Here is a 26,280-nt window from a genome sequence, read left to right as displayed (position 1 = left end):
AGTATTTGAAATTTCATTTAATCAAAGAGCATTTTGACACAAGTTTATCATTTTTGCTGAGAATTTTCTTTGTAGGTATGAGTATGTTTTGATAAGATATGAAGTAGATACGTAAGTGATGATTTTATGAATTAGTTTGTCGTTCCATTCCTTCACATAGAGTAGTCGAGTATTTGACTCTAGCACGACTTCAATAACACAAAATTAACTATTAATATATTTTGGAGCAGTGTTTTTTTGGATGGCAAAGGAGAACATGCTTTCCTGACAACGCAAGCTGGCAACAAGAAGTTTAAAATTGTATCATGCTTACTTGTGTTGTGTTTTTGTGAAAAGCGTGCATACTTTTTTGTTTTTTGAAAATCCTGTTATTCCCCATGAACAACATTGCTACGTAAGTATTATTAATAAATGATGTTTGTTATTCGTACCTTGGAATTACTTTAAAGAGGGCATTTTTATATATAATTCAGCTTATTTTCACAATCGAATATTTATGTTAAAAAATATTTCAAATTTTATCTACATTTCTCTTATTATTTGCAAATCAGTTTTAAAAATCTGTATATGAAAATGGTGGTGATCCATTTTGCTGTTTATATGCTATGCATTTTATAATTAGCGGTAAGCAAACACAGGTTTGCTCACCATTTAATTGCCAGTACGTTTTTGCATCTCTCTTTTTGCAGTGCCGAGAAAAATGATAATTAATTATATTCTTATAACTAATTAGCACAGTTCATTTCTTTATACTTCTTTTTTTTTTTCATCAAACAATAATCCCCCCATGCAACCAAATTGATGTGTGCATTCAATTCATCTAAACATTACACTGCTTTTTGGGAGAGGAGGGAGGCTGAAACATAGCATGCAGTTTGTTAACCCATATATTTTGGGACTTTTGCTTGATCAGAATTTGCAATATTCTAAATATTAGGAATGACCTTGTATGTATCATTAAATGGTGATTTGAAGCAAGTCTCCATTGCTGTTTAATCATAATGAGTTGGTATACAGATTCCTTAAATGCTGTAATTGCTCTTGCTTTCATTAAACTATTGGCCCTCATGCCCTCTAGCTTGGTAATAGTGATGGTTTATTTTCATTAAGTAAAGACAAATTTTTCTTTCTTTCTAAATGAGTTAAAATGTTTTGTTATGAACTGAAGCAGAAATAAAATAAGTATTTCTGGATATTTAATATCATTATTTTGTAGTGAAAGGAAGTAGAATTAAATTTTTTAAATTAGTGCTGATTGATCAATTTTAACACGACAGCCAATATATTTTTTAAATGGCACTAGTTATTCACTAATAATAAATGTTTCAACAAACTTTTTAGAAATGCATTTCAAAAATCTCAAATTAAAATTTTTTAAAAAGATTATTTGGTTTTTGAGCATCTGTATACTTTAAACACTTGTATTGAGCAAGCCTAATTACCATGTAATCACTTGGCAAGCCTTTAGCTTTTTATACTTTATCATAGATGAAGACAGGATGGAAATTCTTATTTATGAAATGAAATTCTTAAAAATCACTTGATTGTTTTAGGTTTTTTAATAATAAAAAAAAAAAACTTCATGAAATACTTCTATTAGTTTTCCAAGGACTTAAAAATACTTTTTTGTAATAAAAAGCATTTTAAAGTCCTTTGAAGTAAATCAGAGTTTATATTTACCACACAGCTTTAATACATTTGACATTTGCTCTAGGGAATCAGTATGAAATTTTAAAAGGGACTAATCATTGTATTTTGGTTGAATTGAAAATATTTTTTTGCTTTGATTCAACTCAAATGTGAAGAGGGCATTTTTGGCCTGGGGCCAGATAGGCCTAAAAATCATTTTGTATATGACTGGGGTGTTTTTCAAGTGTTGCTTTAATTTTTAATCAGCTTTTTTTTTTTTTTTTTTTTTTGTAAAAGCTGCAATTTTTGTGTTATTGATATATTAAATCGTTTTATATCTATATCATATTTGAGGAAAAGCTAATTGAAATTAGTGTTTTCTGACTGTTTCTCTTTGAAGAATGACTCATTAAAAATTAATAGGAGGACTCAAATTTTCTGTATTTATTTTCTGAATCTAGAGAAAGTAAGTAATCTAATTTTCCAGCAGAAAGTTTAACCTGAATAAGAATTGAAAAAATAAAATAAGTGTATATATGTTTTAAATGAACAAAATATTTATATATATATGTAAGCATATAATTTTGAAGAAGAAGGCAGTTTCGAAGACAGTGAAGAGACTTTGAATTTCTTAAGTTCACATAATTGCATCCCAGGAGGGACGAATTATGAACAAGCAGAAGTGAAGAGTACAACACAGAACAACACAAAACGAAATGAGGAAAAGCTGATAAAAATTTTATTCCTATGAATATATATATACTGTGAGATTTTAATAGGATTTCCATCACGTGTCAATCACAAGTAAGGGAATCATAGGGATCTTTTAAAAGAATGTGCTTAGCTGGACAGTATTTAATCCCTTCACTCAGAGCATGGGAACCACTGACTAAAGCATTTTCACAGAGCTTTTGTTGCATTAATTAAATAGAAAAAGTGGAATGGGATCAGGAAATAAGAGAATATTTTAGAATGAAGTTAATATGAATTAATTTAAGACAAAACTTTTAAAATTAATTAAATTTAAATTAGATTTTAAAATATCATATATATACACATTCTTTTTTTATAGGCATTATACAGTTGACAAAATGTTTATTTGTACACTTCAATTTTGGAATATTATATCAAAATAAAATAAGGTAACTAAGTTAAAATTGCAGAAATTTATTCTAGTGAGGTAAAATAATAATAAAATATCAACAAAAAAACAATCACATTAACTTTAGTTGATTAATGAATAAAACTTTATAAAAACTATACAAAAAGAGTATTTGTACACTTACTTAGTGACAAATTTTAAGCATAATTATAATTATTTTATAGAAATTTAATACTTTGTATGCATTCCATGGGCTTTTACAATTGCTTCAAGACGTCTTGGCATTGATTCTATTAACTTTTTGGTGGTTTCTTGATCTATTTCTTCCCAAGCTTCCATGAGTGCTTCTTTCAAACTATTTTTACTTGTAATATTTTTTTTTCGGACTTGAGCATCCAATAGCATCCACAAATTTTCAATTGGATTTATAACCCGGGATTGTGGTGGAGTTTCAAGGCGTCTTGGCGCATTATAAAGCAACCATGTTTTAGTAACTATCGCAGTGTGTTTTGGATCGTTATCTTTTTGGAATAAGAAAGTGTCACCGATACCCAATTTTCTAGCACTGTCTAATAAGTTATGCCGCAACACATCAATGTAACCTAAAGCTGTCATTTTTGTGTCAATAAAGTGTAATTTTCCAGCACCGCCATGAGCTACACAGCCCCAAACCATCACATTTCCACCACCATGTTTCAGGGTCTGAAGTACATTTTTACTATCAAGGGTTGTTTTATTTTTTCGCCAGATTTTTCGGATACTAGGGGGTGAGAAAATTTCAAACTTACTCTCATCTGAAAAAATAACCTTTATCCAGAAGTCCATCGGGTTGTCTTTGTATTTCATAGCAAATTATAGATGCTTCTTTCTATTTACTTCAGAGATCATTGGTTTTTTTTATCGGAGTTCTGCCTTTTAAACCAGCACTATGTAACACATTTCTTATTGTTTGAGCGGTCACTCTAATGTTAGAAGATGCGAGAAGGTCATCTGCAATTTTCTCAGCAGAAATTTGTGGTTTTCTAATAGCTGCTTTAATAATACTTTGTTTATTTCTTAAAGTTAATTTAATCGTGCCGCCTGGCCTGCGTTCATTTTCAACGCGTCTAGTATTTTTATATTTTCTTACGATGTAACCAATAGTTGTAAAGGGTAACTTAAACATCTTTTGAATTTCGCGATAAGATTTTCCACTTTTATTAAGGTTAACAATATGAGTTCTCGTGTCTAAAGAGACTTCTTTTGATTTCGTGACCATTTCTCAACTTTTCTCTGCGAGTGACCTTCACTGTTAAAAACGATAACCTTCAATGTTTAAAAAATACAAACTATCCAAAAAATTAACTATAATGTGAAAAATTACATGAAATGAAAGTAATACTTAACGGAGATATAGGTGTACAAATATACTTTTTGCAAGAAATTTTCCAAGTTTGTAAGATTTAGATTTTATTTTCAATTATTTCAAAATATTTTTTTCGTTTACTTAGAAATAAACAACAAACTCACGCTCACACGTCGCAATGAATAAAATAGCCGCTTATATGTTTCTAAAACTTTAAAAAAAAGTGGTGTACAAATAATCATTTTGCCAACTGTATATATAGTATTTTTTCCCATTCTAATTCTATAGAATAAAAATAAGTTCCTCCTTAATGATACATTAAGTAAAAATTAAAATATTTTAAAATGAATAAAATGGCAGCTTTTATGACAGATTAATTTCCAAGATTCACTCATAGCAGTGGGTGTCTTATAGCCTGTGCTGTATTGAATTTAATAATTTTGAGTGTAACTGACATATTGAATTGGATTTTTTAAAAATTTTATTTTCATGAGTAAAATTACCAAAGAAACTAAGCAAAGACAAAAGTTTGAGTAATTTTAAAAAGTAACTTTTTAAAATGTGTATTTCTGATAATTTTTCTTACATTCCTTACACTTGTTTATACTGCTTTATTCAATTGTGGCTGAGCAATAAAAAAATTGTGAAACTCTAAGGTTAAAATAGATATACATTTTATAGTAATATTTTCATATTTACTTATAAAAGACTATGGTACATTGTTTTTAATTAGCTTTATTTATTATTAATTATCCTGTATTTTTTTTGTTTATATTCAAATATCAGATTTGTAAACACACATGCACACAACTTTTAAAACACTCTAACATTTCTTTAAGGGAAGAAGTTGCTGTATTTTTGTCACCTTCTTTGTTTTCTTCTGCAAACAAATTTGCTTTTGTTGCTAGATGTCTGCTCAGCAGAAATTGTTTTTGGAATTGTAGTACTTTTTTAAGTAGTTTTTCTCTCTTTCCCATGAAGGCATGCTGTTTTCCCCTGAAGATTCAAAGTTCTCAAAGGAATTATGCTAGGTTTTTTTTCTTGTGTGTGTATTTGGATATTACATACAAAATTAAATAAAACACTAGTTTTATTTAAATATTAAGAAAAGTAGAGAGTATTGCAGTTCTACCTTATTTTTGCACAAGCTATCCAAGACTATTGTAGAGTGAGAGGGCAAAAATAATCAAAGTAATAATAAAATTTCAAAAAAAAAAGGGGGGGGGGGTCTTTTCATTCAAATATATAATACTATGACTTATTTGCTTATTAACATTCTAAAAGAGTTCACAGGTAGGATTGAACCAGTAGAATAGTTGGTGACACAAAGTAGGAACTTGTTGAGAATTTAGTTTAAACATTGATCAGCTCACAAAGAAAAGAATTTATTATATGTATATATAATGGTATATTGTAAAAAAATACAAAGAGTTGGACCTAAAATTATTATTTTTGCAGTTCTGAGACTTTTGGGAAATTCATGATTTTATTCACCTTTGAGGAATAAAAACAAAATCGTTAAAATATATTTAGGGAAGGGGACAAATTAGACATATAATAATATAAAGCTGTTTCAGGGTTTGGATTAGTATACTGCTTTCAAATTCTATCAATTTTTTGAGTATAATAGTATTTAATAAATGTAGAAGACAACTAAAATTAATAGTTTTCTCATTAAATGTTTGATTTAAATATATATTATCTCAATGTCTGCCACATAATTATCCTTTCATAGAATAGGATTAATGTTCATAGAAAATGTTTTGCAAATTATTTTACTTTTTCTCTGATGAATTTTCGATGTTGGTGCTCATCATTATTAATAGACACTATGTGTTTCTGTTAATGCAAAAAATCATAATGCAATTGTAATGCATTTTGTATTATGCTATCATAATGCAAATAAATAAATAAATAAATAAAACATTATGATAGTTAAATTTTGAAGAAAGATAGTTTTACCTCTGTGATGCAATCTTTATTTGAAAACTGCTATATTTGTTTTTTCTTATATAGCATTTTTATTGTCATTTACTTTAATTATCCAGGATGGTTTGAAAGAAAAAAAAAATTTCTTGTAAAAATATATGAAAGTGTCCCAAAAAGTAGAACAAGCATTTATTTCCGTAAATATTACACTTATACATGTACTTCCTGTTACAATGTTTCATTAAATAAGCTAAGCAATTATATGAAAAGACTTAGATTTCAGAAGAGAATGAAAATATATGAATAAAGTTTTTATACAGCAGCCATAGTGTAAAAAGGTCATTTAGTAAAATGCTTCTTTTACATTTATATCTGCGCTGGCAAGGTTTCATGTTTTATTTACAAAATTAACAGAGATAGGTTTATTTTTAAATTTATAGAGTCTTAATTACAAATTTAGATGGAATTTATTTCAGTGTATGGTTTTATTTGATCAAGTGATTGCAAACTACTGGATCCTTACTTTCTCAGGTAGGATTGGAGAAGATGAGTGTTATAGAAATGATGCAGAAATTGACAGTTTGGGTTGTTTTTCAAGTTCTCATCAACATAATAATTAGCATCCATGCAATGTTCATGGATAGCTCCAAACAGATCATGATTGATGTCTAAATTTTTACAATTGGACCCTGCTTTGGGTGAATCAAATCTTTCTTTCTGTGGAAATGTAATTTGTTCAAATGAGTTTTGTTATAATCTAGATGAAAGTATCAATTGTCTAAATGATCACCTTTGAAAGGATTAAAATTCATTTTTCTAATCAGAGATGCATCATCAGCAACAATTTTTTCATAAATGCATTGTAGAGCATTTTCATAATTTTATTGGTTGGTTATGTTTTCTACAGCAGTACACTGAACAGCAAGTGATATATTTATCTCTTGCATTATGTTTGTTCTAATTGATGAATCACTAATCATGAACTTCCTAATGCAAGTATAGTTAGAACGATGCAATTATGTGTAGTTGTCCAAGATGCTAGGACAAGTTTTGTAAATACTTGAACCAATGTATATATTATTGATGTTTTTTTTTAAATTTTTAATACCAGTTAATAAATGCAGTATCAGCTTCTGGTTCCATCTTTTTAATTACCTATTTTATTTGTATTATCCATGAAAAATACAATAAAAAAAACATGTTTAAACTTCAGTTAGTGATTTGAAAAGCTTGTCCACTTCAATAAATTTAGCTTTTAATATCTTTGCAAATTTTATAGATAGAAGCATGAAACTTTGTGTTTGCATAAATAAGTCTTAAGAAAAATGTTTTGCTACTTGACACTTTTTTCCTATGATGACCATGTAAAAAACTAATTTAATATTATTATTATCAACCTCCATAAAATTTAAAGTGTATTTATACTATTGCCTACCTTATTAAATGAAACATTCTAAATGGAAGTGTGCATCTAGGTGCAATATTTACAAAAATGCTTGTTCCACTTTTTTTTGTGAGCATTTTCTGTAATTTGATTATTATATAGTTGTTCCTTTTGAGTATCAGAAACATTGGCCAGTTGGCAATTTTTGGTATTTTGACTGAAATGAAAACACAGTTTTTTCTATTAAACTGCAAACAGTATTTAATCATTTAGATTTTCCATTGGAAGTTTTTTTTTTTCACTTACATTTTTATTGCCTGGCACAAAAGTTTCTTTTTCATGAATTATATAATGAACTTTAACATACCTTAACTGGCTTCTATATTTTTTAATGAGTGTCTTGTTAAATTAAATTGTCATTATTTTAATGTTTTTTTATAGAAAATAATTTTCTGTTATACATAAAAATTTCATTAAAATTTTGTAAAAGCCTTATCACAGCTATATATATAATTAAAATACTCTTTTCTATAATTAATTTTTTTTCTTGAATGAAACTTTTTCTTTTTCCTCAAATCAGATTGAAAAGTGCAGTTACTGGTTCTGGATCAGGAAACTCATCGCCTCCTCCTTCACCACCCCCTCTCAATGGATGTCCTAATGGCCAAGTAATTTTAAATTATTCTTTAAAAAGTGTTGAATATTTAACTTTAATTAAAACTTTTGTCTGGATTATTCATGATATCTATATACATATTTTATATACTTTCCCAATTTTATCGTTGTTAGTAATTGCATTGTTGAGACCTGTACAGGATATGTAGCACGTCATGAATGAATTTGAAAACCATTTTTAAGCAACTTAAAAGTGCTTACTTTTGAAAATAGGTCCTTAGAACATGCTTAATTTTCTTGAGAAGTGCAGAGACAGCTTTTTGTTTCGTCATATTTTGAATACGATAATTTGGAATTGTTTTTCAGATATATTAAGAAAGAAAAGGAAAGAATGCAGACTAGGGATCCATTGGTTCCAACACATACTAAGAGAACGCTTAATGAACTTTTTTCCGTGCTCCCTCTTTAATAATGTGCATTGCCCTTTATTGAAATACTGGAATAGTTTTTCAGAAGGCACAGTGCAGGCATATATAATGCATCACTTGTTGAGGCTCTAAAAACGTTCGAAATTTTTTTAAAAGAAATTTCTCTGACATTAAAGACATTTTTAGTGTTTGAGACGTTCAAGAATTTGTTATATCTGATAAATGTATCTTTATCTTTTATGTGTTGTTAAAGAAGAATATGCAAATTAGTTCGATCAATGGAAAATAAGAATGAATTTGGTGCTACAAAGAGATATTTTGAACATTGTAGAAGCTGCTGCAAAAATACTTTCAGTTAAACCTCTTTAATGCTACATATTCGATCATCATTCTCGTTAATATGTTGTTTTGGAGCAATATCTTGAACGACTTAGTAGAGGGATTTTAATGTACTGTACTGAATTGTAATTTGCTCAGGTGTCGTCCTTGTCATCTGACCGCGGTTCAAAATTACGAGGCTCGTCCCAAAATAGCCCTAGTGTTGCTTTAAAACGGGACGTTTATATAACTAAACTAAACTAAACTTATTTTCATTTTACTTCTAACTACAGAACTGGCTCTTTTTTAACTGTTTTTTTTTTAGCGAATTTGTTTCCTTTATTTATGGAAATAAGATGTTGCTGAATTATTTTCATTTTTCACAAAATAATCACATTTTTTTTGTAATTTTTTAAAGCTACAGTAAAATTTTTTAAAAAAATATATGAGATATAAAGCAAGTTTTTATTTTTCAAATATTAAGATTGGCGACTACATCGAAAAGGCGCTTTCTTGAGAAATTATGATTTTTTTAATTAATATATTCTTTATTAATTATTCTAATTAATATTCTTAATGTTTGAAGAAGTTTTATTTTATAAAACCATTAAAATTTTGTTCCTAAGTCTATTTTTTGGGAAGTTTCACTGATTTTTATATGTACATTTACATACATTTTAATGCGATTTTACATCTTTAGATGCTATTACAGGGTGCGTATAGTTATAAAAAGTGCTTAAATTTGAAAACCATTTTAAGCACCTTAAAAGTGCTTAATTTTCAGAAAAGGTCCTTAAAATATGCTTAATTTTCTCGGGAAGACGAAGAGAACTTTTTGTTTTGTTTCCTCGTAAGTTGAATATGATAACTCGAAATCATGGTCATAAAGGCTTGTTTACCGAAAGCATCAAAGAAAACCAACAAAAGGGAAGAATTCGAAGGAGTATTCCAGGGATTCCAGCACATAAAATAACGCTTATTCTCCCTTCCCCCCTCTTTTTTACTTTCTCTCTCTTTTTTTTTTAAAACTTTCTTTTCGTCTTTTTTTTTTTGCTCCCCCTCCCCCCGCTTTTCCCCCCAACAATATCCATTATCATTTATTAAAATACTGGAATAGTTATACCATTACGAAATGAATAGTGTATCATACTCATTGCGAATTGAAAAACCTTCAAGCTTCAATTTTTAATGTTTTAGATGTTGAACAATTTATTCAAGTTATGCAGGGTAAGTATATTTTTAAACTTTTATGTGTTGTTAAAGAAGAATATACAGATTGGGCCGATTAAAGAAAAATAAGAAAACAACAGGATGAATTTGGTGCGCCAAAATGATACATCGAACATGGGAAAAAACTGCTTTAAAGACAGTAACATGTTCAATCATGATTCTCTTTAATATGTCATTTTTGAGCAATCGCTTGAATGACCTACTACAGGTATTCAACTGTTCTATATTGAATTGTAATTAAATACGATATGTAATTACATTAGTAGATCGCGTAAAATCTAGTATAATGAAATTTTTACTTGAAGCCTTAAATTTTCAATTATCGTTATATCATTCGGGGTCATTTTTTAATGTCTCCATCCATTTGAACATTTTTATCTGTTGGACTAATCTCGCCAAATTTGTTTTGATTAAGAAAAAAAAAAAAAAAAAAGAAACTGTTGGATCTGATGCTTAAACATCAAAAAAGAAATGCAATTTTTTTTTCAGGGTTTAGATTCTCTCATTTTATAATGATATTTTTCTTTTTTATAACTCTTAGAGAAATTTTTTCCCCAGTGAAATTTCTTTTAATATATAGAGACTTGTCCTGAGCAACGTCCAGCATAAAACCATTGAAATTAGGAGTATGAAATTTGGGAAGTTATTTTTGGGGGCATTAGAGATCCATTAAGAACGAGTTTCTCAAACATTTAATTCGAAGTTTAATTAAAAAATATAATTTTAATATTTTCATCATAACATCAAAGCATGTTATCGCACCAAAATTATTTTAACATCGTTTTAAAGGTTGAAGAAGAATAGTTTTTCAATGATAAAAATTTTGTTTGGTTGAGTGTATTTTTTAATTTTTTTTTGTTAAGTTTTAATAATTTTGTGAAATTATTTTTTACATAGTTCATAATAATTGCTTTTATTATAATGAAATTCGAAAGAATGTTGCTTCTTCGAATCGTTGAATCATATTATTTTGTTAGAATTGTAGTAAAAGGGGGGGAGGGGGTGCTTTCTTTGCTTTTATTTAAACTTGAAAAATTTTTTAAGCACTTGACTGAATAAAATTCTTTATTTGATAAGTTTTGAGGCAATGCGATATCTTGTCTCGTACTGGTTTTAAAGACATTTTTAAAAAAAAATTCTCCAGTTGGATATTTACTTTCTCGTATACAAAATTTAGAGAAAATATGAGACAAAGATAACACAGAAACACTGAGCTAGATGGATGAAATTTTGCATATGGTCTTCACACCAAATTTGTAGATTTCGATCAAATTTTCAGCAACATCCGTTTAGAGGAAATCTGTTTGTCCGACTGTTCGAATATAAGTTATTATGATAACTACAAAACGAAGATGGCTAGATGGTTAAAGTTTGATACACAGATTTAATATCTATAGCATAATTTTGAGCCAAATCCATCGAGAGGTTCACCGTATGTAAATGCGATCAGAAACATGTAAATGCGATAACTAAAAAAGGCAGTGACTTAAATATATCAAATTTGATACGTAATTTTCTGACTATAAGTGTAGTTTTGAGTCATTTTTTTGTTTTGTTTTAATCATTTGGGAAGAATGCGTCTAAAATCCAAATTCGCTTTTCGGATACTTTCAACCACATGCCAGAGATTAATCCCAAAACACTTGCCAACGATCACACAATAGAATCAATAAAAATGTTTATTCACTCGTAAGTTTAATATTTTGTTATTATTCTAAGCCAATGCCACGTTAGGCATTTTCTGGCAGTATGCAAGAAAGTTTTGGGAGAAACGTTCTCGTCGAATTTTTTGGTTTTGGTTCTAACTACAAACTGACGTTTTTTTTTTTTTTTTTTTTTTTTTTTTTTGACTTCATGAATTTGTTTCCGTTATTTATGAAAACTAGGACTTGTTAAAGCATTTTCATTCCTTTGTAAAATATATATAACGTTTCTTCTGTAATTTTTTTTAAGCAAGAATTTTTGCTTAAAGCTTAAAAAGAAGGTTTTCATTAAATTTTAGAAACGGTAAGCATTAAAAAGTAAAGCTTTTACTACTTTTTAGAAATAAGAGAGGATTAGACAATTTCTTTTTAGTATGACGATTTATGAACACTGCTATTATTTTCTATTAAAATGATTTTAAAAACTCATTTAGAACATGGCATTGTTCTATCATCAATATCATGGCAGTTTTGCCAGTCATATGATTGTAGCCATAGAAATGCTTTAGTTCTTAGCTTTATAAGATTGCAAATAAAATTGCTTAATAGAATAAGTCAGTTCAGGAAGAAATTTACTCTTTCCATTCCAGCCATGTTGAATCGTATTTGTTGTTGTTTATATAAAAATCAAATACAAAATATTTGGTCATGCTGAGCTTCTACATGACTATCGACAGATTCATAAATGTTGGATCTATCTAAATAGAGCTTTTTAATTTTAAAAAGTTCATAGATTTTTATTGTCAATCTTATAAAAGTTGACAAATTTTTTTTGTAGTGATAGTTTTTATTCCATTTTTATGATCATTTCTATGTCTTTGTCAAATCCAAAAAGGCATAATTTTTGCAATAGACGTTGTGCAAACACAGAAATAAAGAATAAGCATTTAAAATTAAGTTTTAAGATTTTTTTTTTCAACCAGAACTATGCATTATTATAAAACAGAAAAAAAAAATGCTTCGCTTATAAAATACACAGTTTACTTATGCATATTTATATAAAGGTGCTTAATTTTTGGGACTAAAGAGCTTAAAAGTACTTATTTTTTTTTTTTTTTTTTTTGCAGTTTCTCATTACGCAGCCTGTATTATTTCAAATTCTAATCTTTAATAGAATTTTCTTACGAAAAACCTCATAAATTAAAATATAATATGTAATTTGTTTTTTCAAATTTGATATAATAATTTCTCAATATGTTCTGCAGTTCCTGAACTAGAGAATAAGTAATCTATTCATTATTTTATAGTTGTTTTAATGCTTCAGAAAGCGAAAAAAAAAATCATTTTATTTTTCAGTTGAACTCCAATATTTAAAGAATGGATAAAAATATGATTTATATTTTAATTCAAGAAATTAAGGATATATTTCTTAAGCTATCAGCAAAATTTAAGCAAATCATTTGATTAACTTCTAAACCAGAAGATTATGCCTTTTTTTTTTTTTTTAAGCCAGAAAAAGTATTTTCGAACTCGAAATTTTCACAAATTTACTTGTTTTAGACCTCCCTGAGTTCGAAGAACACATTTTTGGGAAATGCCCTCCTACAATTAGATTTCTTTGAAAATCTGTGAAGTCTAAAATGTAACGCTTTTGACAAAAATCCAAGACTTCACTAGAGCTACCTTATACTACCATGATATATACTTTTTATATTAAAAAAAAAAAAAAAAAAACTGTTAGTGATGATTATTTTTTAATCTTTATGAAGTGCATTCTTAAATGCAACTTTTATGCATAGGTGTTTCCATTATTTTGATAGCTATCCATATATATTTCTAATAATTTTAAGTTTATTTTAATTATGAGGCAGTTGGAAAACTTTGTTTACCCTGTGCGTTTTCAGGGAGTTCAGTTTAAAGTAGTTCTATTTAAACTTTTGGTGTCATACTATTATAGATTTGGTGTCATAGAGTGTTAATTTACCGTAGAATTTTCTTCTTCTTTAGTTAGACTGTCTTGAACTGTCTGATCCTGAAGAGGATGAGCATAGACTACAGTATGCATATGTTTTATGGTTTTCACAACGCCAAAGTGGTAAACAAAATAATGTGCAGCCTTATGACCAGAATTTAAAGCTTATTGGTGGCTTTAATACTGTAAGTTCCTTTGGAATTCTTTACATATATATATATATATATAATATAATATGCATTGTTTATTTGATGTGCAGTACTTTATAACTAATCTCTTAGTCATACATAAACAGTTGTAAATAAAACAGTGTTAATTTCTGCAAATGAAATTGTAATTATGGCATTAACTAATATTCAAAAATTTGGTAAACATTACTTTTTTCCGCATTGTGTAGTTAATTGTTTAGATTTGTGCATTTTGGACAATTTAAATGCAAAAACAAATTTGAAAAAATAACCAACTGAATAAAATCTGGCTTAGTATTTATTTATTAGATTAGTGTGGCTTTGAATACCCAGCGAAATGAAATTATCTAAATAAAATATTCTTTACTTTCTAATATTATTAAGACAATTTGTGGTTTGTTCAGTTTAGGTTATTTTAAAAGATTTCAGTTATTAAAGTTTTAAGGTGTTATTCTTTTAAAGCAGTACACGCTCTGTAGATCTTTACCGATAAATTCAAAAAGGCTGTCTTTCAGTCACAAGTAATAAACTCTTATCGTATATGCGCAAATACTGCTAAAAGAATGCAACTTTGTATAGATGTCGAAGATGTATAGGTGTTTTACATTTTAGAAACCCCTCTTCAGCAGCTAAACTATTTTCATACATTTGTATACCTTGCTTTTGAAACTGGAAGTATATGTTTAAGTGCAGTGATTAAAGAAATACAGTACACTCCCGATTATCCGCGGAATTGGGTGGCGCTGCCGCCGCGGATAATCCGAAAAAAGCTAAAAACGCGTATAGCAAAAAAGAAAACGGTCATTCCAACTTTGAAAAATCGTTTTATGTACAATAAAACGTAAAATAAACAGCAGGAAATGTTTAACTAACGCTTAATATTTTAGTATATCACTCAAAACTAACCTAAAATGCATTTTGTTAATGAAAACAGAAAAGTGCTTTGTATTTACGAGAGGCGTCAAGGATACACAGAAAATTTAATACATATGTACTGTTTCAATACTGTAATGTATTATGTAATTACAAAAGCATAACTGTAAAACTGCACCTTTTTGAAAAAATCAGTCAAAAAAAAAAAAAAAAAAAACTGTGTGTGGCAGGCGCGGATAATCGGGAGTCTACTGTAAACTCTTTTCCTACTTTTGTGATACACCTTATATGCATTGGGTTGGTAATTAAGTTCCCGCCGTTTTCAAAGAGAGAGAGCATACTATTCCACATTGACCATTTGGTTGGATCCAGTTAATTTGTGATGGATAATCTCTTTCCGGTCCCATCATGCGCACAACATCGTTTTACCTTGTTTCACACGCGGTGTCACATGTTTACCTGGGCTATGCCATTCCTTGCACTTCTTCATATTGATATACAGGTACCATTTTTCCTCTCCAGTAATGATTCGGTAAAGAAATCATTGCTTGTATCCATGAGTTGAGCTATGCCGAGTTGGCAAACTAGTGGAGATTGTGGTTATGATTTTTACAATAAAGCATACTTAACCCCATGCTCCACACTTCTGGACCTTTCTCGTTGAATGAAGATGTTTCTCTGTAGCAGTATGGGATCATTCCATTTCTTTTCCAGTTCCCACGTCGTTTGATACGAATTTTCGCTCAAAAGTTGATTTAATTGCTCATCATCGAACTGAACTGGACGGTGAGAACGAGGTGCGTCTTTGAGGTCAAAATTTCCATTTTTGAACTTGGCATACCAATCACGAGCGGTTCTTTCAGTTATAGCACCCTCTATATACACAACCGAAATGTAGCGAGCAGCTTTTGCGGCTTTGAGAACCTTGATTAAAAGCAAAAAATAGATGTCGAAAGTGCTCATTTCTCTTAACTTGACATTCCATTTTAATGATCTCAAAATTAACTCGAAAGAAAAAAAAACAAGATAAATTTCTGTAGAACAAAATGCCCTCTTTCGAGCAATTTAAAACATTTTGCCTGAAACAGTTAATAACATGCAGAATGTTATGAAATTAAAAAAAAAAAAAAAAACGTCGATAACTTTCCAACCCAATACATAATAAATACGCTGACTGCCTCTTCGCCGTTCGACCAGTTTATAAAATTTTGATTCTAATAATAAAATAACATAAAATATAATGAAAGTAAACATTGCAAAAAAAAAAAAAAAGCTTTTAAATTAGAATTGCAATGATTTTTCATTTTCTAATTGAAATAATTTTCTAATCTAAATGATTTTTTTTTTCAGGTAGAGAAATTCTGGGCAGTTTATGGGCATTTAATTCGGCCTTCAGAAATGGCTCTACACAGTGATTTTCACCTTTTTAAGTATGGAATAAAACCCATGTGGGAAGTAAGTTTGTTTTCAATATTTAAAAAAAAAAAATCTGTTTTATCATTTCTAGTATGTCATTTTCCATTAAGAATAATCATAAAATATATAGTGCCAGTATTTCTTCCGAGTAAAAATTGTTGGATAATTAATTTCATTGTTCGAAACTCGTTAAAAAGGACTTAAAAATTTATTTGATAATCTTTTAGATAACTAACTAGACATACCTTTGATTTTTATCTGGCTATTATTTGAAATACCTTTGAAAATTTATTCAAAATCAAAATTTATCATAATACAGTATCAACTGGGAAGAGGACGTGTTACTGACGAATTTTCCTAAAAGGAATTGGGTGTTATAAATACAAACAACTTACTTATCGCATAATTCATATATTTGAAACTTTATGCATTTCTTATCAAAGTATTTTAATCTCAGGAACTTTCTTATATCGTTGTTAGTAACATTAGTCCATTTCAAAGATTTAAATATTTTTTATATAATTTTTCAGTCTATTGATAGTATGTTTGTGCAGAAAGTAAATCTAAAAAGTTGTTTCCAAAAATTAATCTTGCTACTTCACTAATATTTTTTGGGTTATTACATTCAATATCAGACACTTTTGTAAAATTTTCTTTGTAAAATGTTGCTTTCAATCTAGTTTTCTGTGGCAAAAGAAGAACTTTCTTCTTTATCCTAAATGTTGTCATCATTTTCAGACTTACTTTAAATCATAAAAATGTTTCTGTCGTCTTGTTAATGTGATACAGATGCTATCTAAATCAGAACTGTATTCTGAAAGGCATGTGTTCAAAATTATTTTCAACCAAATAAATTTTCATAACGAAATTTAGTGTGAAACTTCTTCACAAAAAATTTCGTGATTTACCATTTTAAAAAGTTTTATGATAATCTATAAAATGCTCAAAATGAATAACGAAAATAGAAAATTTTATGTCGATCTGAACTTTTTAAAATAACGTTTTCCTGAAATTGAAGATTTCTTAGTTCAAATGTTGCTTGGCAATAGTTAAATTTGTAATACCTCTTAAATTATATTAGGTATCAGAAGACATGATATGACTTTCCCAATCAGCAGTATATGGTTATCAAAAAATGACATATGATGTCGCCAGTCAATAATATATTAACATCCCCTATCATTCAAATGATTGTAGTTTAATTATCAGTGCATTATTGCTGCCTGTATTCTCGCAATTTATTATCATTGTATGTTATTATTTTTTTTATGTAAGAATATTTTATTATTTTAACTATTTGTTTTAGTATTTGTATGCTTTTTTTAGCACGAGGAAAATTATGCCCATTGTAAAATTTAATCGGATTTTCTGATGGTAATACTTTTAAAGGCCTTTATTTTATATTTTATCAAACATAAATAAATGATATTTAATCAGGGATTGAATATCATTGTTTTTTAGGTCAGAGTACATATTGATTCTCTCTTGGGGAAATTTATTGCTGTATCTGTTATAACAAGGAAACTATGATACTGTATGTCACTCTTTAATATTTCCTTCAAATTTGTATAAGACTAATTATTGGGGACGTTTTTTCTTAATTGAAAAAAAAAAAACAAAAAACATTCTACTTAGTCTTTTCATCTTTTTTTAAACACAAATATTTGTTTCAATTCTCTACCCGCTACTTTGCAAATTTAAATTTAAGCTCATTATAAATTGACTGATTTAGCTTATTTTAGCTTATACTATTTATGTAATGAGCTATTTAGAAATTCTTTTAACTTTGAATACTAGGTAAAAAGGATTGTAGAATTCTATCGTTTCTTTAAAAAATTGTATGAAGTTTTATAAGGCCCTGCTTCTTTCCTGATACAATTAGCTTGCTTGATTGACAAGTGACAAAATAAAGATGTTATTTGTTAAGGTATAAGCCTCATTATATTTCATTGGAAATTATTAAAGATAAACAAAAAAAAAAAAAAAGAGAGAGAGAGAGAGAGAGAGAGGTCTTTTCTCTCCATACGGTTATAACAATTGAAATATTAAATTAATATTAAAAGCATCAAGATGTCTATAAAGACCAGCCACTATAAAATAATTTTTTAAAGCACATATACGTATATTTTTTAGTCATTATACCTGAAAAATTATGTTTAAGTAGCAGCAATACTTATTTTAAAATTTATTGCTATAAAATACATTTTGTACAAATTCATATTTATTGCTAAATATGATCAAAAAATTAGTTTGTTACAAATTGTTTTACAACCCAATAGAAGTAAGATGCAAATTTTATTATGATTTTATTTGGAATTGATGCATAAAGTTGTAATGAGGGAGATTAAACGACTTTATGTTACTCCAAGATATTAATTTTAGGCTAACAAATTTATTCTTCATGCTGTTATTTATTTCTTTCCCTCATGAGCTTGAGTTCTATTTTTATTTAATAAGTTGATTGTATCTATCCTATCAATCACTTGCTTTTGGAATATTGTAGTTATTGCTAATTGAATTATTTGTAATTGTGTTGTTGTTACTAATCCCAGTTTTTCTTAGCTAGAGCCTAGCTAGGGTAATTTCTAGATTTTCCCGTTGAAAACCTGTTTTTGACCGCTATCTACTTCAGCGGTCATTTACACGGAAGTCAGAAAACGCCCGTCGTAGTATTTGCTCATCGAAAATGAATGAATCATTTTCGACCGAATCGACGTCATCGCTGGCGTGGAAAATCAGATATCATCTTTTTGAATTCAGATCTACACCGGAGTCCAAACGCTATGTATGATCTTCAATAAAAAAGTCAAAGAGAATTAAATTTAAATAATTTTTATTTAGTACAATTGTACCAAATAACAGTTATTAAAATTTAATTTGAAATGTGTTTTTAAGCGGAAAAGTTTGCAGCATTCATTTGTGTTAATTTCTAAAGCCCCGTTCCAATGGCCTGTTGCCTTTACGGATATGGTTGTAAATCTGCCATCTAACTCATTGTACCTCCGCCTGTGGACTTCGATCAGGAGCTTTCCACAAATTGTCGGCAAAAGGAAGAGACTTCAAAGAACCCCTGAAAACCACAAGAGAAGGGGAAATGTGCCTGTCTTAAGATGCGCACGGGTAATCGGAACGGGGCTTAACAGTTATCAGTTTTCTCAATTTTAATTCTTTTACATATTTCTTTCTTCTCTTGTACATATTTTTAACTTGAAATGTGGAAGAATCCAGTTAACTCTTTCAAACATAATGGTTTATTTCCCAAATCTCTTAAAGTTAAATATTTATTGAACCATAGTTTTATTTAAATCTTTTAATGAAGATAGGACATTTTCAAAGCATGATAATTCATTCTATGAAGCGCATTACAAAAGCATTTTGTATACTTCAGATATGTATTAAAGAGTTCATATTTGACTCAAAAACCAGAGAGTCATTAGAAGAAAATGTGCTGCTTGCAGCATAAACAAATACTGACACAAAAATGCAAAATGTATTGCATGGATCTGTTTAATTTGCATTTATACCTGGCTTGCACACACATACACAGAGAGATTTTTGATACATTTGAAAAATGCTTAGTTAAAAAAAATCTTGTAACTCATAAGTGTTTTCTGTTATTTAAATCATAACTGTTAGATTTGCTTTAAAAGTTTAAAAATTTAACATTAAATCGTGATTAATTTGATATTAAAACCAATTTATATTATGCATTAGAAAACATTATAGTAGTAAATATGTACCACCACTTAAAAAATAAAACAGAAAAGCTCGTGACTAAATTTTAAATGTTATATTAAAGATTGCTTTTGAGCATATTAAAGATTGCATTTGAGTGCAAGCATCTATATTTGTTGTTTTTAAAGGTTAAGAGTTTGTCCTTTACATGTAACTTACACTTTTATATATATTCATATTTCACTAGGACGAAGCTAATAAAGATGGCGGGAAATGGATTGTAAGACTCAAAAAAGGACTAGCTTCTAGATGCTGGGAAGATCTTTTATTGGCTATATTAGGTGAACAATTTATGGTGGGAGAGGAAATTTGTGGTGCTGTTGTTTCAATCCGATTTCAGGTAAAATTCATCTTTTACATATCATTATTCCATATTGAGGGTAGTCCAAAAAAGTGGTACAAGCCTTTATTTTCTCAAATGTTGCATGCAGACATATTTTTCCAGCTTCAGAGTTTCATGAAATAAGGTGGGCAATTGAATGAAAACACATTGGCTTTTATGGAATAGTAAATATTGATAAATTGAATATTTATATGACTCCTTTAGTATAAAAGTTTTAATTAGTAAAATATTTTCTCTTGCAATCGTTTATGCATACAAAGTTTCAAGCTTCTATCTATAAAGTTTGCAGAGATAATCTTATTTTTAAATTTAGGGAGGCTTATTTAAGTTAAATGAAAACATCCCAGAAATACAATTTTATTCAATATATAAAAACTGTCGTAGGAAATTATTTTTCAATCATGATTATCATCATGATTAAAAAAAAATATTACTTATGCCTTAGCATTGTTCACTTTTACTAGTTGACAACTGTAACTTCGATTTCATAAAGAGGAGAAACTTGAGAAATTAAACATTTAAGGTGCCTTAGAGAAGTAATGCAATTTTGAAAAAGAAATTATTGTTTTTAATTATGTGCATGATATTAAAATTTTCTAAAAAGTGCTGTGCAAAAGCAATGAGAATTTGAAATTCTGATGATAAATGCTTTATGAAATCGTATTGCGACTGCATGTGTATGTAAATAATATTAGAGGAATGCAACTTTGTATAGGTATTAAAAACTTTTTAGAACAAGTTTGTGAACACTCAATTTGATGTGTTATTTATACATTTTTGAAATTTATTGAAACACAATAAATGCATTATTTTTTGATACTGCACTTTTAATAACCTACAGTGATATCCCTGAAATGCACTATGGAAAAACTCGTTTAAACATCAGTCTGAGGTATAAAAAAAGTGATATAAATTAATAAATTTGCCTTCTTATATCTTTGGAAATTTTGTATGTGTATAGATGGATATAAGAAAAATATTTTGCTAATTGAAATTTTCTCCATAATTACCAAAATTAATTTTTAAAACTTTTTATAATCAATTTTCTCATATTTCACAATATATTCAAATGGTTATCTTATTTAATGCAGCTTTATAATTGGAAGTATAAGTAAAATTCTTCTCTTCTACTCTTCAAAAAAAAAAAAAAAAAGTCTCTAAAACACTTTAGTTTGTACCTGAGGGATATATTATAATATAAAACAATTTAAGTGTACTCTCTGTCAAAAAAGTGTCCAAACGCTTTTTATTCCTCACTTCTATGAGTGTTAAAATCAAACAAAATATATCATCTTATTTAGTATTGTGTCATCTTTAAATTCTTATAAATTGTGTAAGGAGTTTTCATATCAAATTTTCCAATGGTGTCCTCATTCCCCCCTTCTTTAAAATGACATTTAAGAACCCTCTGAATGGCAGTTTTTATATAAGGTAATCAGTGAAGTCCCTTTAGTTTCAAAATGGCGTATAGTATAGCCAGGGAAGTAACGTGTAACTATAGTAGTGACTATACTGAATTTATTGAGACATAATTAGGAAGTTACAAAAAAATAAAAAAAAAATAAAGGAGATCGGCCAAATGATGTAATTAGAAAAAATATAACTATCCACCAGGTAATCCATTACCTGGTGTCTAAGGTAATCAGGCAAATCATCCACTTCAGTTAATGGTCAAGATACGGATAAAAACAGATAATTAGTGGCATAGTGATCATTTGGCAATAAGAGACATTGAGCAAGCTACATTATTTGGTTCCTGTCGAGCAATTTTAAGACATCATTTTGGGTAGCGACGCGTCGCATTTCGAATTGTTCTAAGAAATTTGAATTTGTTTCAAAACCAACATGTTCAAGTGGCATGGGTGATGCTTTCTCTTGGCGATTCTTTTCTGAAAGGGGATGTTACTATGATGAAACCTGGACCTTTTGATACCGAAACAGCTAAAGAATCAAGTGAATGGCGCTTGAAACTGAAAAATGTCAAAGTTGTTCAAAATCTGTTTTATTATCGTGGTGTTGTGCTTTATGAATTCCTGCCAACTGACCCAGACAGTTGATGAGGATTGTTATTTGAGTCTTTTGCGCCGTTTGTGTGAAGCAGTTCATCGAAATCTACTTGAAATGTGATGAAAAAATTCATGAGTCTTGCGTCACGTTAATGCATTTTCTCTCGGTGGAATTATTAATCTCAAGCTCTTAACCAAATATTTAACAAATACGGTTCCGCAAGCTTCTATTTACGCGATATGACATCGTAGGATTTTCTTATATCTATGCTTGAAATTGCCTCTCCGTGTCAAGTTTTGAATTCATAAATTCGATAAAAGAAAATTTGCTACGAATCATGAAGGGGTTAACAAAAATGACTTTAAGGTGCTTCGATGATGGGAATAAACGTAGCAGAAATACATTGTAGCCGGAGTATTACACTCATGTCCAAAATTAAGGTCACAAAAAAGTTTTTCAAAGTAATTCTAAATGGCTGGCAGTAATATTTAAAGAAATTATATTTTATATATTGTGAAGGACCGGTAACACGATATTAACCTTTATTGAGGGAAAAAATGTTGTTTAGCATTAGTTTTTGAGCAACTACTGAAATTTTGCCTGCAATTTTGTGAATATTGCATTAAAACAAAAAATTTAACTTGTTTCCAGTGAGAATGAGTTCTCATAATCGTTTAGACTATTCCTTGAGATGGAGAGCCGTTGGCAGGCTTGAAGCTGAGCAGTCTCAAGCGGAGGTGGCTCGATGGTTACAAGTGGACCGAAAGTGGTATCCAGGTTGTAGAATCAATTCCAAACAAGTGGTATTGTAACCAGGAACGCTAGACAAGGCCGTCACAGAGCAACGACGCTTGCACAGGATCGCTATTTGACATTAAGCGCACGACGGCATAGGCTGACAACGGCTCCTCAACTTGCTCGTGACCTTGCTGCTGCGTCTGGAATAAAAGTTTCCAGACAAACAGTATACATACGTCTAGCAGAGAGGGCCCTTTATGCCCAGCGACCAATTGAGTGCGTTCCTTTGACTGCGTCCAACAGAAAAGCCCGGTTGTTGTGGTGCCGAACACATCAGTCTTGGGCACAGCAAGAATGGGGGCGTGTTCTTTTCAGTGATGAGTCGAGATTTACCACGCAGAGTGACACTCGTCGAATCTTCATCTGAAGAGAGTGAGGAATCACCATCATCCCTCCTACGTAAAAGAAATCGACAGATTTGGTGGCAGAGGAATTCTTGTCTGGGGTGGCATAATGTTTGGCAGTCTTACACCACTGCACGTCTTCGATGCGGGTACTGTCAATGCACATCGCTATAGGGATGAGATCCTTGAAGCCTATGCGAGGTTGTTCCGGGGTGCTTTTGGCCCAGCTTTCATGTTTATGGACAATAACGCCCGTCCACACAGAACCCAGATCGTTGATGATTTTCTTGAGGAAGATGATATTCGACGTATGGACTGGCCCTGGAGGTCTCCGGATCGCAATCCTATTGAACATGTTTGGGATGGTCTCGGAAGAGCCATTGCACAGCATAACTCCCCTCCTAATACCCCCCAAGAGTTAAAAGCCACGCTTTTGGAAGAATGGGCTTTGTTGCCCCAAGCATTTATTGACATATTCATAAACAGTATGAAAGCTCGTTGTGAAGCCTGTATGGCAGTGCACGGTGGTCCCACTCCATATTAGACAGGCTTTTCCCGAGATAAATGCTTTATCTCTGATTCATAATGTAACACTTTTTGATATACCCTGTTTCTCAATTCCCAATTAAAATCTTTTTCATGTTATGTGTCTATGTTCTTTCTTCCATTGTAGTGTACTTCTGTGCCAAATTTCGTGGCAACGCAGTGAATAGTTTTTCATTTTTGGCAGATTTTATGTTTGTGACCTTAATTTTGGACACGAGTGTACTTTGAAAGAGATAAAATAAATTTTGATGAATAAGTTCACACCTTTTGTTAAACTCTTTCGCCGTCCTCTCCTGGCCGCGAAAATTTCTGTTTTTCGCTACATTAGAGCAAACAAAAACAAAGACTCGTAAAGTAAACATTTACAAAGCGTTTTAAACGTTTAAAAGTTTTAAAATGTAGAAGAACGCTTGAAGCGCGTTACGACCGCCCTGCCGAAGTTTCACCTGAACGCGCTAATCGCGTTATGGATGATGAAGAGGTTAATGCCACCATTCCGCTATTTTTTTAATCACAGTAGTGTTAAAGGAATGAAGTGGGAAGATTTCATTACTCCAAAAAATCTGAGAAATTTAAAAATTGCCATTTCGTTGGAATGGGCTAATATTTTCCCTCAATAATTTCTGCAACCTGTAGCCATTCTTAGAAGAATATCTGTTGTTGCCTTAACCACAGAAAGCTCAATTCTATTAGTTTTGCATAGTAACGTGTTTCTGACAGTTTGATCATTAGGTGCATAGCAAGATGGATCATGGAATTTTGATTGAATAACTTACTAGACCTAGTCTTCAAGTTGAGTTTCATTTATTAAGTTGGGAAATTAAATAAAGTGCTGATCAAACTAAGGACTTTTCTCTGTATAAAATAAGACGTATTTGAATAAAATCATGTGTATGTAAGGTAAATTTAATACAAAAAGTATTAACTGTGCAGCAATTATTGTATAAATGCATGATCGTTTGCATCACTCATCAGCATAAAAAAGTCTAAAGCAGAGTTGCATTTTCGGGGGAAGGACAGAGAAATGGAATGGAATAGGAAGTATGGGCCCCACTTTTAATTATTCCCTTCTCCCAACATGAATATGTATTTGGGAATAAGGCATTATTAGAAATGGCCGCCCACTCCGCTCCTCCAACATTCCTGTTTCCGTGTTCTGGAATGAGGAACACAAGCTGCAACTGTCTTCTTAATATCTCAGATACTTGATTGAGATCTGGAAATGTGTCTGGCCAAAATATACAGTTAATAGGCTGTCATTCCCTTACGAATTAGAAAAGAGTATGATGTAGTTGTAAGATGTGAACCTGAGTATTGTCTTTAAAAATGAAATCAGAGTCAATTGCACCATTTAGAAGATGAAAATAAACTTCCAAGATATTGTTCCTGTACTTCACCTTAGTCACAGATTTTCTGGGAAAGACATCAATTAATGACTGACGTCAGTCAGAATAATGCTTAGCAAACCATCAAATTTTTGTTTCCATAGTGATTTTTTTCTCAGATATGTTGGAGAGAAGGGAGCAGGTTTCAGATTCTCTACATAGAATGTAATATACACCAAAAATCATTAGGGATTCCGAGCTTGATTTTCAGATGTGAATGTACATCAAAATTAATTTGAATTGTAGGAAATTGACTCTCAAAATTATATAAAGCTGAGGAATGTACCATTTTGTTTATTTTATTCATAATTTGTTAACTTCTATTGTTAGAGGGTGAAGTAATTTATTTACTACATAAAGGCTACTTTTAAGGTTAAAAAAAGTTTTTTTTTTTTAATTATAACATAAAATATGGGATCATATGAACTATTTTATAAATCTAATATTAATAGATTAGATAGAGAATGTTAAATTTTAAAATACTTTTCCTTATTATATATTTTCTGACAGGAAGACATAATATCTGTGTGGAATAAAACAGCTAATGACCAGCATACGACAATCCGAATACGTGATACATTGAAAAGAGTGCTGAATCTTCCTCCAAATACTATTATGGAGTACAAAACACATAACAACAGTTTGAGGTAATTATGGAATAGAAGATTTTATAATGAATTTTTATTATTTTTATATTTCTTTTCATTCAGTTTGCATTTAATATTATCTTCCTTTTCTTTTTTTTTTTAGAGATAAATCAAGTTTCCGCAATACAGATGTCTTTTTACACTGACATAGATTGTATATTTTTGAAAACATTAAATTTTTTAGAGCTTTGATGTTTTATTCGTTGTTTATTAATATTTTGCATTTTTTTTATTCATAATTTGACTGTTCAAATTATTAGAGAGTTCACAAATGAAATTCTTAGAAATCAAACTAGTTCAACTCTTGCTTGAGTTTTTTGAAAACAAATGTACAGTTATTAAATAGATATATCAAATATATTGTTACAATAACTCTTAATTCAAAATTTGCAGATGATTTAAT

At 29.7% G+C, this 26,280-nt stretch overlaps 1 protein-coding gene across 1 annotated transcript; it reads left to right on the top strand.

The window, feature by feature from the left end:
• The first annotated feature begins 237 nt into the window (after positions 1-237).
• On the top strand, positions 238-26,069 carry LOC129960281 (eukaryotic translation initiation factor 4E type 2-like). Its single transcript, XM_056073585.1, has 7 exons — positions 238-394; positions 7,970-8,057; positions 13,631-13,780; positions 16,007-16,111; positions 19,995-20,147; positions 25,741-25,877; positions 25,981-26,069. The coding sequence occupies exons 1-7, from the start codon at positions 378-380 to the stop codon at positions 26,021-26,023; spliced, it is 693 nt and encodes a 230-aa protein (XP_055929560.1). The 5' UTR covers positions 238-377; the 3' UTR covers positions 26,024-26,069.
• The last annotated feature ends 211 nt before the right edge of the window (positions 26,070-26,280 follow it).

This window comes from Argiope bruennichi, chromosome X2, assembly GCF_947563725.1.
Source record: "Argiope bruennichi chromosome X2, qqArgBrue1.1, whole genome shotgun sequence".
NCBI lineage: Eukaryota > Metazoa > Arthropoda > Arachnida > Araneae > Araneidae > Argiope > Argiope bruennichi.
Note: the sequence above shows the minus strand (reverse complement) of the source record. Positions and strands in the feature narration are given on the sequence as shown.